This window comes from Athene noctua, chromosome 1, assembly GCF_965140245.1.
Source record: "Athene noctua chromosome 1, bAthNoc1.hap1.1, whole genome shotgun sequence".
NCBI lineage: Eukaryota > Metazoa > Chordata > Aves > Strigiformes > Strigidae > Athene > Athene noctua.
In genome coordinates, this window is record NC_134037.1 from 249470741 (window position 1) to 249488032 (window position 17292).

The window sequence follows — 17292 nt, forward strand, 5'->3', positions numbered from 1 at the left end:
CACACTTTAAGTAGGCAGACTTCCTTTTTATTTTGCTTTTTCTGAGTGAATGTAGATACAAGAAATGCAACACCTGATTGTTTTTCTGTCTGTTGTTATGTAATGCTCTCAGAACATCTTTACACTTCTATAAATTCTGTTATAATTATTCTACCCCCCAGCCTATATTTTGGGTTCTTCCCCATCCCCATTAAGTGTTTATAAGAGAGCGGTTGCTTTTACTATTTTCTGCACTGGCAGCAAACATCTTGACAAGGCAACCTTTAACTAATAACCTAAGCAGAGACTTACTCCATCCTTAGTAGATGCAATCTTTCAGTACAACTTTTATGTTCCAGTGTTTCCTGTTTTCCTCTTGAAAATCACCTGAATCAAACCTATCTCAAATGGTGAAGGTATATCTTATAGTGAATGAATCAGAGGGAGGCATGAAAAAAACCATGATGATGGAGCTGGTGATATAAAACCAAACCAATCCAAAATATGGCCTTTATTGAAATATAAATCTGAAGATAATTTTCAGAGTTATGAGAAAATCTTTATTGAAACTTTTATTGAATTTCTGGATCCCAAATCTAGAATTAACTATGATAAATTACATTTACAAAACCAATAAAGAAAAGTCACAAAAAGGGAAAGTTAATTAAAAAATTATCAAGGCTAATCAAAATCTTGGTGTAATATGCACAAATGTGAATTGGAATGACATTTAAGGAAAAAGATGATTCAACTGAAATGCATAATTAGAAATCATCAACATTTTTCTGGTAAAATACATACAAAAAGAAAAAACATAGAAATGGTATTTCAGATGTGATCTGACTAGAAGCTTAAGAAGCAAACCAGACTGATAATGTAGTATTAAGGATTGCTTCAAATACAACTGTATTACATTTTTGATGTAAAAAAAAAACCCAAACAAACCCAGATATCTGGTAATCTGTCACTATTTTCTGTTGTCAGGAACAACAAAATTAACACAATTTACTGCTTATGGATACATTTATATATTTACTGTAAACCTCTGGTTAATAATCTGTCCCTCTCTTACTAGAAGTGTTTAAAATTGCAAATTATTTCTTCATAATGACTTTCATAAAAATTAGCAATCCAATTGTACAATTTTATCAGCGCTTTGAACAATGAGAAAGAAAGATTCCTATCATGGTATAATATAATGCAGCACATTTGCAAACAGTTGACTGGAGTAATATATGCAAATAAAAACTTTATGAATATGCTTGTCTGAAAATCATCTATTACTCTGAACACTAATTTCATCCTATTACACTCTGCCCTATTATCTCCCCTTTTTATGGGAGACGCACTCCACACAGAAGCTTGAGCTCTAATTTCAGGCTTCTATTTTTAAAAAATCATATAAATAAGGAAAATCACATGCAGTTTGGTCACAACCAAATACAGGTAGAAGTCATAAACTGCAAGGTATTCTTGAAGATTATGTACACTGCTGACTCGGCCACAAATGATGTTTTTTAAATAATAATGACCATAATAGCCAGTCAAAAGACAGAAGGGACTAAGTTCAACTCTAGTTATATCACCAAACAACATCTGAACATTATCACTTGTTGCTATATATATTTACACTTCATTATTTACAATTGGAGCTTTTTTGTGAAGCAAATGATAAAGAAAAAAAAAAGCATTAGCCAAAAGAAATGTTTTGCATAACAAGTCTTATTAATACTTCAGAAACATCCATTTGATAGTTTCTTTAGAAAAAGTTATGCCAAGAAAACACTTGCCCCTCAAATCTTCCTTCTGAATCTGACAGTCAACACTGATGTACACAGAAATCTTTATATCTCATGGGACAAGACTGTGTTAGTCAAGGTCAAAACCAACAGCTTTCTATTTATTGCCTGGAGGTAATAGAAGATCTGTGACTCCTAAAGGAAGCTCTTCGAGGTTCTTACAGTTTCCTCTCTATGTATTCAACATGATAAAATCTGGTTCCTTAAATACGAATTAATTTAGATAAATGACTATTTAATTTGTCTGCCTATTATCTTAAATATACCACTTCTGTCAATCAAAGTATAGACAGATTTACCTTAACTAAAAATGATTTTCACTGTCAGACTGTAGACTGACAGAGTTGTTGCCAGACTCTGCACCTTCTATTATAGCCCCTTGTAAACCTGGAGAACGCAGATGTTTTCTTTATTTGCTTCAAGTCTCCTATGAATTTCTACATTACCACTATTAGAATTGCTTCACTTTATCTCTTTATACGTATCTTTCTACAAGATAAAAGAGTGTGTCTTGACTTAGATGTAAAGATTCATCTGAGTAATAATCTACCTTTTTTCCCCACAGTTCATCAGAAAGGCTAATGACTAAAATCTAAGATGTAAATCTATAGCGAAGTAACTAACTTCATTACTGACTTCAAATTGCTCAGTGTGCTGTCTTCACATTTCTCATCTATAAATTTTTACATACCTTTTCATACAGCTAAAACTCTTTGGGTCTTGAGTTTGGAAAGGCCTATTATAGTGCAATTCACAGAACATAGCATTTCACTGAACACCAGTGTACTGAGTAAAATGACTCTTTAAAATTACCTGTATAGCCAGTGCTCGAGCTACAAGACTTCTAAGATATTGTAAAGGATCTTCTGGACCTTCCCACTTGCTTTGCCATGCGATGGGACACTGAAATAAAAATATATTTACTGAAAATATCCATTTCAAAACTATAATCATTACATCTTAAACTGGCAATGTGAATGAAATTAAATAATCCGAGATCAAATATATCTACAAAGAAAAAAGACAATACAAGCAATACAATGATCAAAGAATACAACCACTAATAGGAAGGTCATACTCCTGCTAATTCTTTATGTGGCCCAGAAAGATACAGTGCTGACGGACAACTTAGAGTAACCTCAGCTAAGCAATAAGGGAACATCAGTAGGTTCCAGAAACACTTCAAAAAGGCCTACATTGATACTTTCTTGGAAAGCCACAGTGGCATCTTTTAATTGCAGCCACAGGTTCTCACTCCTTTCCTGCTGCCTTCACAGACTTGAACAGCAGTTGTGTGGCTCTGTGGTGAAGTGAAGAATCTGGTACAATTCCTCTGCATGATTATTTTCTCTTCATCTTAAAGTGTTTGTAGAACAACACCTGAGAATAAAATCCTGCAAGATATCCACAAATTTTTCATTGACATAGAAAGGAAAGTTTTAAAAAATTCTCTGTCAGATTTCCTCCTTATAAAATAGGGATAAAATTCTATCTACCTCACAGGAATCTGCAAAGCACACAGAAATTGACTCTGCAAGATTCTCCTGCTTCTGTGAAAGAGAACTGATGTAAATTATTACCCGAGGAATATTTCACAATACTGAAGATGCTGAGCAGAATAAACAATTTATACTGTTTAACGTTTACAGTTGCATTTTTAAGTATGTTCACAATCTAACAGCACATGTGCTGAACAGGTTTTCAAGATTTGATCAGAGAAGTTCACAAGAAAAAGTATCTTGCAAAATAAATACTCCATGTGTACCTTTCACAGAGAAAAAACAGATAATATCTGGATCTGGGGACACTAATTAACAAAGAATTTAATAAACTATAATATATACACAACAATTAATAAATCACAGTTAACTGCATGCTTTTTTGCTAATTATGATTTTTTGAAAAGTTTTTGTATTTGAAAATATTGTCCTCGAATTTTGCAGACTCTTTTGCCATGCATTTACAGGCAGCTCACCAATCTGTTATCTAGAAGGCATTCACCTAATGTTGCTAATATATCAGTCTAAATTTAAAGTAACAGCTTAACTAATTGTTAGTATGGAAACATATTTCAGATGTACACTAACATAAATTTTGCACAAATAAGGCATATTCCTGGAACGATTAGAAGTCATACTTTTACTGAGTTTCACATTTCTGTTGGTAATCTAGCAGCTTCTTCAGGTGCTATAATCTTACAAGAACTATGATCTTGGTGCTTTTAAAATGTAAGATTTTAAAAATAGTCCTTTCTTACATAATGTGTGACCACACTAAACTAAACAAGAACAGTGTATAGAAAATACATGCAATAAATCACTTTAAGATAAATACAGTGAGGTTTAGCTGCCATGCCAAGAATGTGGCATTAGCCTCTCTGGAGGCCTGCTGAAAAGACTGCTTTAGGGTCACAATCCAATGAAGTGATCTGTGTCAAGGTAAATGGATAAGTAAGCAGATGAAATGACAGAAACACTTGGTTCAATATATCAGGAAGCACTGAACTGATGTTTGGGAGAGATAAAAATGCATAGAATCTTTAAGTACATTTCTGTGAGTGATCACCTTCATAGCTCCTGCTGCTTCCAATTTAAGAGTGCAGCTTAAGCACACCAGCAAGACATACCCTCTTTTCCAGTAACAAGAAATATAATAAATACTAAAAAATGGCCATTACATGTATCATGTGCATTACTATGACTTAGCACCAATTTCTACCACATAGTCAAAACATGTTTAAAAGTCAATGAGATTGCTAACATGAAAATTGTTAATTTATTATAATTGTACTGCAATTTTGCTAACAAATGCTGTCTTGTGAATCTGAAAAGACAACAAATTTAATTACTATTTTAATTGGAAATTTGATAGATCAATAAATACATAACAATCTTTTTAACACTTGTTCCTCACATGAAGATAAACAAGATGTTAATAGGAATTATTGTTCATGGTAGAGCCAATCTCAGTATCTATGCACTAGCATCAATACAATTTATCAACTGCTGCAGGTGAAACAAAACAGAGTCTCATGTCAATGTTTGACTATCTTTGGAATCCAATTACCTAGCTATTAATGACAGAAGATGTAAATTTGCAGTCACTAATTGAGTTTATATTATATTTTTATATTATATATATATATTATATATTTATATTATATATTAGTTTATAATAACGCCCAGTTTGATGACAGAAAACATGGAGAAAGTACATATACAAATTTGGGTTGCTTTTCTCATATATCAAGAATATAGAGTGAGACGATAGGTTATGTTAGACACAGCTTGTCTGGTGTGATATGGCAATAATCGATACCAAATAAATGCAGAAAGCAAATTGTGATTACGACTGCAGTAAAACTTAAATTTTAAGAAACCGTAAAAACTAAGAAAAGGGACAGATTTCCATGTTTTACTGGTTAAAATATTTGACTTATCTAGCATGGTTTGGTATTTGAAATAGAAATAGTATTCTACAATTTCTAATTTTATTGGATTTGTCCTTAAGAGAAAGCTTGACAAAAGTAATATACTCAGAAGCTCCTGCAAGTACTTGAAGCAACATTTTTCTGGGTTTTCATTCCAGAAAAAACATGTCTTATAGTCACTATCTATAAAAGAACTCCACTTCAGAGTCTCTGTCAATAAGAGAGATGGTGATGTGAAAATATGTATTAGAATTTTGTTCAGTTTACTTGAGGTTTTTTCATTGCTTATAATGTAAATTAATGACAAAATGACTTACCTTCTGATTTAGCAGAGCACTTGCTAGTCTTTGTACTTCAGAATTTAGTAATGAGGTACCTCTGATGACTTTACTTAAAGAAGCAAGTGACTGATGGACACTTTGCACCAGGCGAATTGCATTGAATTGTTCCAGAGTAATGAATGATAAAATTGGAGATCCTTGTTGCTCCACAGGAGGAGACACCTTCTGGTGAATCAGGTTAGAATTCTAAAAAAGAACATACGATGTCCAGTTAATAAAGTCAGGGAAACTGTTATGTTATACAATGTATTATTTGGGTTTTGGTTTTGGTTTGTTTTTTTTTTTTTTTTAAATTTGTTTTCTATTCATTTTTAACTTGTTTTTTACTTGGTTTTTATCTTGTAACTGTTTTACTTGGGTTTAATTTTATTACTTCAAAAGTACTAGAATTTCTGAAAAATCTTAGCAGAATTACTTCTTTTAGCATTTGTGTTAATGTGTCAATATAAAAAACAGTAGTGTACTCAGCATAACAAGATTGTATTGGGTACTATAAACCATGCTGTTAGATATAGCTTTTCCTTTGATAAGATTAGTTCAACCTGGAAAGAAATTAAATACAAATAAACACAAAATAAATATAATATTATGTGTAAATCATGAGTAACACAGATTCTGAGAGGTACTGCTGTTCTAACATTGACATTTTTATTACTTCCATTCCACTACAACCACTGAAAATCCAAATTTATTGATAATTTCAAGAGATGGTATAATTTTGAAAATCTGAATTCATTTGCAGTTTATTACATAAATATTTTTTAGCATATGTTCTGAAACTGCCAACCTGACATGTGACAAGATACTGCAGTTATGGAATTTTTTGGAAACTTATTTATTGAAAAATTCTAAAAGGCACAAATGCAAAAAGAAAACCGTAGCCTTTGGGAAAAAAATGTTTTGCTATTTCAATTTCTAGTAATTTATTAAAGGTAAAATCTGATTTTACTTTCTCTAAAGTATCTCTTCTTAAAATAACATGTAGTTTTGACTGTTTTTCAGGTTAAATAAACTTCTGAATTGTCACATGGCATCTTGCTTTCCAGAACACACAGGATGCCTGCCTCCGTTATCATTGCCAGGCACTGTAAGTTTGTCAGAACTTTCACACGTTTTTCATTTCCAATTCATACCGCACTCACCTATCAAGAAAAATGACAGAGAAATGAAGAATAAGGTGTTCACTCCTACATTATTACAGTTATACAACAAAGTTACTGTTCAAAGTGTAAGAAACATGCAGTATTTAGAACTGTTTTGTTTTGTATTTTGTCTTTGCCTGCATCCTGAAATTACAGCACCAGTTACACTTCAGCTTTTTTCAGACCATAGTTTGGTGAATATGTATAAAAGATAATGTAAAACTAGCATAAGCTAGTTGGTAATTTCTTACTGGAGTATTTAACTGCACAAAAAATGGAAGAACAAAGACATTGCAACTTGCAGGCTATGCCAGTCTTCACATAAACTGTCTTAATACACAAAAATCTTACTGCAAGAGAAGGCCTCAGTTCCTCAATACTTTCCTTCACATAACAGTCTCCTATGAATTGCATATTCATTTCATCACTCTTTCTAATGCCTTCTCCTGAGAATTTATTAAAACAACCCATCTGTCATTTTTATAGGAAAATTAAACATGAATACCAATATCAGCTTATACATTTAATGTTCTATTACATTCCCTTAAAATCCATTATGTATATAACTCACATCAGCTTTAAAAATATCCTCATGACCTGCTTGGGAATTAAGATGAAGAACTGCTGAAGTACTCAGTGTTTTTCCTAATCATAAGAAACTGAAGATAGGTTCTAATCTTTAGCATTAAATACTATATTATGCTACCAATATTAAATTAGGTGTATTTTGAGATTTTGATAATTTTCCCTCTTTCACTTCTTGTACTTGTTACTATCTCAGTACAATATGAGACTTCATATAGTCTCACCTAAGCTGCTCCAGAAGCTTTCCTTCATTACCTTCCTAAACTCAAGCTTTTTCAAACTCCAATATGTTCTGAAAATTGACCCCTCAGAAATGTAACAAATATAACGAAAATAAACTCATACATCTCCACTAGTATTGCATCTGATTCAAAATTCAATTTTGGTGGTGATGGTGGTGGGTTTTAGAAATCTCCACTGGCCATTTGATTCTGCCTCCTCCTCTCTGCGTATTATTTCAGATATTAGCCTCTCACTGTTTATTGCACAAATATTTCATTGTTGACAATACAAGAAATAATGACCTTATATTTCTGCTTCACTGATTTTCCTTGGTGAAAAAAACATTGTTCTTTTGTTACAGCTGAAGTTCCTAATGTTTTAGATAAAAGAGCAACAACCCATTCATTTTCAAAACTATTTCTGCCATTGTCTTGCCGCATTATGCATCTTCATGAAAATAGTTAGCCTTCAATTTACAAACACAACAGAAGGTAACGCAGAACACATCATGACAGCTTATGATCATATATTCAGCAGAAATAATTTTGAAGCAGTTACTTCCACATTTTTATTATGGGTGGGCCTTCTAACTTTCACAGAGGTACTAAACAGTTTCACTGAAACAAGGTAGAAAATGCGTCCACACTACAACAAAAATATAGTGGTGACTCCTGTCGCTCTGATCATGACAGCCAGCCATTTGGACATGATGAAACACTTATGCAGCACCATTGTGTCCTGAGATTTTTGTACTTCTCTGAAAACTGTCACATGATGGGCAATGCCTGAGTTCTGTTGGATGGTGATTTCCAACTGATCCAGTTATGTGACAATGAAGTGCTTAAATAGGTCCTGATCTACACTCTGTCATGGCACAAGGCTATGTGGGAAGAGAATGGACACCAGGACAGAAATTGGTTGAATTACTCTGAGGGCCCAGCCTTGGCCAACAGGCTGTAGTGGACCATCCTTCCAAATTAAGAAAGATTTGTTTTACATTTGTGTAATGTTTGCTTGACAAGTTATTCAGTGACGGTCCCATTTTTTTCAGTAAACAGTCTTTCGTGCAAACTTTTGCTGAGCATCTGAGCATTTGGGGTTTTTTTAACTTAATGGCAGGTTCATGAGTGTTTAATTAATTTGATTAGTGCTAAGCTGTTATTAAATCACACTGATAGACACTGCAGAAGCAGTTTTAGGACAGTATTCATTACAGGGGTGTTTTCAAATGAAGCTAATATAGATGAAAATGTCAAGACATTCTGTATTAGTCCAGAACAGCTAAATAGGATGAAGAAGTTTGCTTATGTAACTTTCAACGGGAATGCACTGACTGGAACCAGATTTTAAGTATTTCATTTAAAGTAAAATTCAATGAAAAATTCCAGAGTCTGCATTCAGGCTGGACTAATAAACCCTGGATGAAGGGGAGGCAGTTTCCATGATTCTATTGTTATGGACAGACAGAGAATGATAAACTCCCCCGCTCAACAATTTCAGAATGTCTGAATAATTGGTAGTAACATTTAACTGGGCTTTGAAAAATGTATGCCACTGAGAGGAAAGAAAAAAAGAGTCCTGCAAATTTCCAGAAATATTTCTGAAAAAAGCAACAACATATTAAGTCCTCATTACTGTATTAATACATAAGAACTATTTCCCATGTCAGAATGTCTAAAATGAAAAAGCTAAAATTTCTAATGTACAGATGCTATTTTTGCTGTTTGGCCAGAGACTGTGATAGCTCTAAAACTGAGCACAAAAGACTACTGTTCACAGAATCACAAAACTGTTGCAGTTGGAAGGAACCTCTGGAGACTGTCTAGTCCAACCCTATGCTCAAAGCTACAACAGGTTGCCCAAAACTGCATCCAGCCAAGTTTTCAATATCTCCAAGGATGGAGACTCCACAGTCTCTCTAGGCAACCTGTTGCAGTTTTTGACCATCATCACAGTAAAAAAATTTTGTCTTCTGTTTAAATGGCATTTCCTGTATTTCAATTTGTGCCCATGGCCTCTTGTTCTGTCATGGGACACCACTGAGAAGAGCCTGGCTCTGTCTTCTTTACTTCTTCCCATCAGCCAGTATACACTAAATAATAAGATTTCTTCCGAGGCTTCTCTTCCCCAGGGTGAACAGTCCCAGTTTTCTCATTATCTCCTTGTATGACAGATGCTCTTGTCCCCTAACCATCTTAAGGACCTTTGGAAATTCTTGGAAATTGTTTTGAGGATTATTTACTCAATCACCTTCCCAGGTGAGGCTCAATAACATATTGTTATCTGGATCCTCTTTTTTGCCTTTCTTAAAGAAAGGAGTGACAGTTGCTTTCTTCTAGTCCTCAGGAATCTCCCCAAGTCACACTGATCTTTCAAAGATCACTGAGTGGTCTCACAACTGCAGCAGTCAGCTCCCTCAGCATTCATGGGTGTGTTCCATGAGGGCTTGTGAATTTGTTTATATTTAGTTTGTTTAAACACTCCCTAACCTGATCCTCTTCCACCAAGGGTAAGTCTCCTTTGCTCTGTACTCTCCCATTGCTTTTGGGGACCTGGGATTGGTGAAGGCCAGACCTACCAGCAAACAGAGGCAAAGACGACATCTAGTACTTCAGCTTTCTTCTTGTCCTTTGTGACCAAGTCCTCAATTCCATCCAGTAGTGACCCTACACTTTCCCCAATCTTCATTTTGTTGCTGATGTACCTGTAAAAATCATTTTTGTTGCCCTTCTAATGGGTTAACAGCACCACACCTGCTGCTAAACAGGTGCTGCTAAACAGGCTGTAAAGTTAACTCCATCCCAGTCATATTCAGTTGTAGTACATTAACCTTGCTAGACACCAGGTGCCTACCAAGCCACTCTATCACTTCCCTCCTCAACAGGACAGGGAGAGAAAATAAGATGAAACATCTTGTTGGTCAAGATAAAGGCAGTTTAAAAAAAAAGAAAAAAACAAAGGCCGCATGAAGAAGCAAAGCAAAACCAGAGATTTGTTTTTGACTTCCTATCAGCAGGCGATGCCCAGCCACTTCCTGGGAAGCAGACCATCTACACACAGTGGTTGCTTTGAAAGACAAGTGCCTTAATAATGAATGTCCCCCTAATCCTCCTTTCTCCTAGCTTTTAGCACTGAGCATGAGGTCACATAGTATGGAATATCCCTTCAGCCAGTTTGGGTCAGCCGTCCCAGCTATGTCCCCTCCTAACCAACCTCTTACCCACCCCCAGCATACAGGCTTTTGGGAGGTGGGAGGCTGGGGAGACAGCTTTGATGCTATGCAAGCACTGCTCAGTAACAGCAAAAACACTGATGTCTTATCAACAGTTCTAGCCACACGTACAAAGCACAGCACTATATCCACTGCTATGAGAAAAGCTAACTCCATCCCAGCTAGACCCAGTAGATCAGTAATAGCCCTTCACATCCCTCACCAGATTCAACTGCAGACACGCTCTGTCTGCCCTAACCCCATCTCTGCATGCTCATGTCTCTACATTCCTTCCACATCAGCTGTCCCCACTTCATTCACTTCTTTTTCACATTTAAGTTTTGCCAGGAGCTCCTTGCTCATCCATACAGGTCTCCTGCTATTATTACTTGACATCCTGCATTTTGAGATTGGCCACTGAGCTTAGAGGAGGTATTCCTTGAAAAGCAACCAGTTCTTCAGGACTGCTCTCCAGGACAGTGTCCCATGGGATTTTTTCAAGCACATCCCTGAATTGGCCAAAGTCTACTTTCCTGAAGTCTAGAGTCCTGCTTTTTGATTGTTTCCCTCCTCTCATATTCCTGAGATCCACCATCTCATGGTCACGGCAATCAAGGCTGTCATCACCCTTCATGTCTTCAGCAAGTTTTTCCTTCTTGGAAAGTATGCGGTCCTATAGAGTGCTTCCCCTTATTGGTTCCTCCATCAACTGAGTCAGGAATTTGTCATCAATACATTGCAGAAACCTCCTGGATTGCTTGTGCCCTGCTACACTGTTCTTCCAGCAGATATCAAGGTGGGTAAATTCCCCCAAAAGACCATGCTCTGAGAATGTGAGGCTTCTTCCAGGCATGTGAAAAGGTCTCGCCTACTTCTTCCTGATCAGGTGGCCCATAGCAGACACCAACTACAATGGTGACTTCTGATCCTCTCAGCTGGCATGTTGTACATCTCTAAAGAGAGCTTCATCCATTTCCACTGGTCTCTCACAAAAAGGGCAACTCCCTGTTCTCACCTTGCTGGCTTTTCCTTTGAAGAGAACGTCTAACCATTCATCAGGTTCCGTTGGCTTGGGAGCTTCATTGGATGGAGCTCCCAGCCTCTTGTCAGCTATGAGGGCACTAAATCTTGAGATGGAGTAGAAGTCATCCTCCTTGTGCCAGAAGTCACAGGCTTCCAGGCTTTGCCATCCTGTAAGTCTTCACCTTCTACCCCAACAGACCCAGACTCTGCCTGCAACACCTTCAGGAAAGCTGGGTGCTTGGCTCTTTAAGTTTCAGTATCTCAGAAAAGATCTGACTACACTATTTCTGATGCTGCAAAATCTGCTGACCTCCTCTCACAGCTCCCTGATGATGCAGATCCTCAACAAGAACAAATCTCCCGCAGGTTAGAAGACCACCTCCTGCTGCCCCAGCCTCAGGAAGAGTCACCTCTTTGCAGCTCGAAACCTGCAGAGCTGCATCCTCCTTCTGGAGCTATGTCTGAGTCAAAGTTCTCATCTTAGAGGTTCCATTGCTCCAGCAGCAGCTGGGGACTGTGTCCTGTGGCATGTCACTACCATTACTGAGAAGGTGTATCCTCTACTGAGCAAAGTTGCTGGTCTTCTGTAAGCTGTTCTGCACAAACTGCTGTGCCAACTGCTGCGTGCATTTGCTGCTTCTGTTAGCTGCACTCAATGCTACTGATTGAGAGATTACAATTTGCACTCATGAAAAAATGCAAATATTATTTTACTTTAAGGTGTATATGGTAGAATTCTTCAGTGGGCATATCACTAAGAAAGTTAAATACTCCATTTACAGATTTGTGAAATGTTGTCCAATATTAGATAAAACTTTTGTTTTATCATTGATTTCTGAAATTCACTGACTACATAAATTCTATAGACATTCTGTCAATTTAGCTGTATTATACACTCTAAATTATTTAAACTAATTTTTGTAAGATGAAACACCGATGCTCAGTCCAGAGAAATACCCAGTCAAATGCTGTCTATTATTTCATCTAAACTTGGACACTACAGAATACAAATGTGATCACCATATGGTATTAAGAGTGTAAAGATAAAAATATGTCCACACTTAAAGTTTATGACCAATTATTACAGTATAAATTCTACAGGATAAACCTATGTCAAGTGGTAAATTATGTCATGCTTCAGAACCATCAGCACTTAGATGTACAATAACTATTTTCAAGGTATTTTTAAAATAATCCCTTTTGAATTAATCTTTGAATTACATACTCAGCACTAGAATAAAAATGTTTAAAAACATACTTAATCTTTCTCTACATATTAACAAGTTTCTACATATTAACAAGTTTCTGAGCGGTTTTTGCCTCCAGACTAAAAAGTAGCTGATTTTAAAAACAGCTTTGAATTTATAAATAGATTAGCTAGGTTCAGTTCAGACCTACATCGGGCTCTTCCTGAGTTTCAGTAGTTTGAAACAGATATTCAACCATTATTTCCAACTACCCTTAGTGATAAGTACATTTGACAGGTAGAAAACTAGTATTTGCTTCTTGTAAATAAAATGGAAGGTATTGTCAGCATCTATCTCATCTGCCTCTACTTTACTACTATCTGTATGCAATAGATAAAAGAAGATAATAATAGTAACAACAACAATAGCCACCACCTCACAAAGCTCAACGAGGCCAAATGCAAGGCCCTGCACCTGGGTCAGGGCAATCCCTGGTATCAATACAGGCTGGGGGATGAAGGGATTGAGATCAGCCCCGTGGAGAAGGACTTGGGGGTACTGGTGGATGAAAAACTGGACATGAACCATCAATGTGTGCTTGAAGCCCAGAAAACCAACCATATCCTGGGCTACAAAAAAGAGGTGTGGTAGCAGGTCAAGGGAGGTGATTCTGCTCCTCTACTCTGCTCTTGTGAGACCCAACCTGGAGTACTGCATTCCAGAGGTGGGCCATGAAAACGAACAGAGAGCTGGATCACCTCTCCTATAAAGAAAAGACTGCAAAAGTTGGGGCTGTTCAGCCTGGCAAAGAGAAGGCTCTGGGGAGACCTTACTGCAACCTTTCAATATGTAAAGGGGGCTTATAAGAAGGACAGAAAAATAGTTTTTAACAGGGCCCATGGTGACAGGACAAGGGGCAATGGTTTTAAACTGAAAGAGGGTAGATTTAGACTGGATATAAGGAAGAAATTTTTTACGATGTGGGCAGTGAGACACGGGGACAGGCTGTCCAGAGAAGTTGTGCATGTCCCATCCCTTAAATTCTTCAAGGTCAAGTTGAAGGGGACCTTGAGCAACCAGAATTTAGTTGAGGATGTCCCTGCACATGGCAGGGGATTGGACTAGTTATCTTTAAAGGTTCCTTCTAACCCAAACTATTCTATGACTCTAGGATTTTATCATAAAGAGTCTGAAGCTAAACATATATGCTTCCAAAATAGAGGGGGGGAAATTTTTTTTTTACAGACTTCAGGAATTGATAGCTTCTGTGATTTTACTTCCTCATACCTGGGAAATAATTTTAGCTCATATCCTGTGCCCATTCATGCATAAATAAAATAATGTATGGTTGCTAACTTAAGCAGCAATTCAGCTATTTTCTTCATTCCAATTTTCAGGTCTTTATTTAAAACTTCTGAAAACAAACATGATGCCTTCATTGAGCTACCAAAAGAGAATTAGAATGTGGAACTGTATGCAATGTATGTGGAATTTTATAGATGCTTAGACTTTTTCAAAGCTTAAAGCAAGTACTAGTTGAACAAACTATGAAAGCTAATTTTGATAAAGGACATTATTAGTTAAATTTTTTGAAACACTCAAGCTAATGTGCCCCCCAAGAACCCTACACAAGGTCAGAGGCCATCCTATTCCAAATTACGTCCTCAAAAGATAAACAATTCATTCCACTAACAGCATAAAAACATTAGAAAATCAAGGAAAGTTTAAGATAATATAGAATCATAGAATGGTTTAGTTTGGAAGGGACATTAAAGATCATCTAGTTCTAACCCTCGCTTCAGCTTCATGGTACTGCATACTCACAATTAATTTATGATGCAAGTTTTAAAGAGTGCTTTGAATTTGCAGTGCTAACGATTAATAACGATAAAGAACTAGTCATTAGCAATGTATGTGGTTAACGACCATTAATGTAGTGCACTTTTGTTTTACTACTTAAAAATGGCCTCATCTATCAGTCTTCCAAACACTACAATCAAAATCTCCAATTTTATGATTATACAAGTATACATACATGCAAGAGTTTCATCTGAGTTCTTGCAATGAAGGTTTGCAGGCCTAAAGGTATATTAAACACTAGTCAGTAAGATATAATGGAAGGTGTCACATTGAAATACACTGCTTTTTCTTACAGGATCACACAGCTGGTTAACAGCAGTCCATGTTCAGATTATTTCAGAGATTTCAATATGAAGTTATTTAGTACTAAAGATTATTTTGACAAAACCATGATGTATCATACACTATGGATTATATGACAATTTAATGAGAGACTTCAAAATGTAATGGCAAATTCTAAAGTGCACCTTATGTAACTTTTTTGTATGTGGCTGAGTAAGGGAAAGGCTTTTCTCATTCCAATGTTGTTGTGTACAAGACATAATTTTGGGCCACAGTGTCTGTGATCAATTAATTATGGCTGAGGAGAAAAATAATGGCCAAACATCTAGGTAGACAGGTAACATGAGGTGAGGGGGATCCTTCCCAAGTATGCACAGTATCTGCATTTCAAAGAGAATTTGCATACATTACAGATAAACGGACACCCACAATAAGAATTCAATGGGTGGAAGTCAAGCATGTAAAAACAACCCACCAAAACAAACCAACCCAGAACAAGAAAGAAAAAAAAAAACAAAACCAAACTGGATATTGCAAGCATTGTAGCAGCAATTTTAATGAATCTCAATTTAAAGCTAGTACTGTGCTTCAGTATTATACAGGGGAAAAAAATAATATTTAAAATCATTAAACATTGTCTTGTGAATATGAGAAATGAAGACACTAAATTAAAATCTAAAACATATTAGTGTTCTTCTTGGAAACACAAGATATTAGACTCATGTCTTGTGAGTGTGTTCTCACCTTCATACGGAGAAAAGAGTGACAGCCTGTTATTGGACGTACAGACTTCAAAGCTGATTACATACATGTAACATTGTAATTCCCACCTCAAATGCATTACTTTTTCACTTCTTATGTTTCAATACTCAAGATAATTCCTTAGATCTTATTTTTAATGTAGTTACGGGGGTTGGGGGGGGGGGGGGGGAGTTGTCTTTTCAGATTAGATACTTTCCTACCTGATTAAGTTTCTTCCATAGATTGAGAACAGGAGAAAGTTCAGTAGACCATATTTCTCTGTCAAATCTGCAGCCAGCAGTTACTGACCTGCTCAGTATCCGCAGCTGTGAAATGACCTGAGTGATGAGAATACAAATGCAGTCTCTTAGAAGGATAAACAACCTTCTTTTAGTACAAAAATGCAACACAATAGCACATACTGGTTTATCTATGGACTATGCTTTTCTGCATACTTAATTACTAATCATGATCTATTCAAACCACAAACAATACCCATAAAGAACATACTTGAGCCTCATTCATATTAAACCATAAACAAACAAATCCATATTTTTCTTATCACAGTTATTGTCTTTGTTCAACTATAATTTAAAAACTAATGAGGTGTATAATTAATTAAAAAGCCTCTTCTCCACAAAATCTACAGACAAAACTCAAGGTCTGACTTTAAATAAGCTCAATCTGTAATTAAAAAAAAAGAAACAAAAAAGCAGAATATGTTACTAAATATATATAGTACCTATCTGGCATCAAAACTCCAAGACAGCTATAATCAATTCATAAAGATCACCAACAGTTCTCTTACTTAGATATTCATGCTACATCATATTATTTAACTGCATATTTTTTAAAGAAAGAAAGGAAGTAATTAAAAGAATAACTACAAACTTTCAGAAAGAAGGGGAGCTTCCAGTTCATTAAGTCCAATTGCCTTTTATTGTTAGCAACCCTGATGATTCCACACATAAACTTATCGAATACATGTATACATATATAAAGAAAGAATACTGAAATTAAAATTCGTCAGTGATATTGCAGTCTGTCCTGTAGAGTGTATATAAAACTCCTGGTATTTTTCAGTGTTTTAGCTAAATTTTAGTTATTTTCCTTTTTTGGAAGACATGTTAGAGAAGAACTTACTAATTTTCTACTCTTTTGCTTGACTTCAAAAAATTAAAACTGATAATAAAATTTTTATTAATCATTCAGAAGGACTGGACTGTTTAATTCTTAGGCAGAATGAGGCAGGAAATCAAGTTGTTTCTGCTGGCTTTTGAATTATTGTCTATTTGAGAGGTGCAATGATGTGTTTTCTTTTTAATTTTTTTTTTCATTGAAGCAAACAGCAGCTTCTTATTAGCTTTCATATGAACTATGAAGCACTACAAGACTATAAAACACTGAACCATTATTTTAACTTCTATAACATTTACTATAATTTTATTCTTATATTAAATGTCTTAAAAGACATAAAACAAAAGATAAAT

General features: G+C 35.7%; 1 protein-coding gene across 2 annotated transcripts in view; it reads right to left on the reverse strand.

The window, feature by feature from the left end:
* DYNC2H1 (dynein cytoplasmic 2 heavy chain 1) overlaps positions 1-17292 on the reverse strand; it is a 182683-nt gene that overhangs the window by 27704 nt on the left and 137687 nt on the right. For both annotated transcript variants that reach the window (XM_074916428.1, XM_074916437.1), the window contains 3 exons: positions 16024-16140; positions 5526-5735; positions 2592-2681 (listed from right to left, as the gene is read on the reverse strand). In XM_074916428.1, the coding sequence (XP_074772529.1) occupies positions 2592-2681; positions 5526-5735; positions 16024-16140 (417 nt within the window). The remainder of the gene's footprint in view (positions 1-2591; positions 2682-5525; positions 5736-16023; positions 16141-17292) is intronic.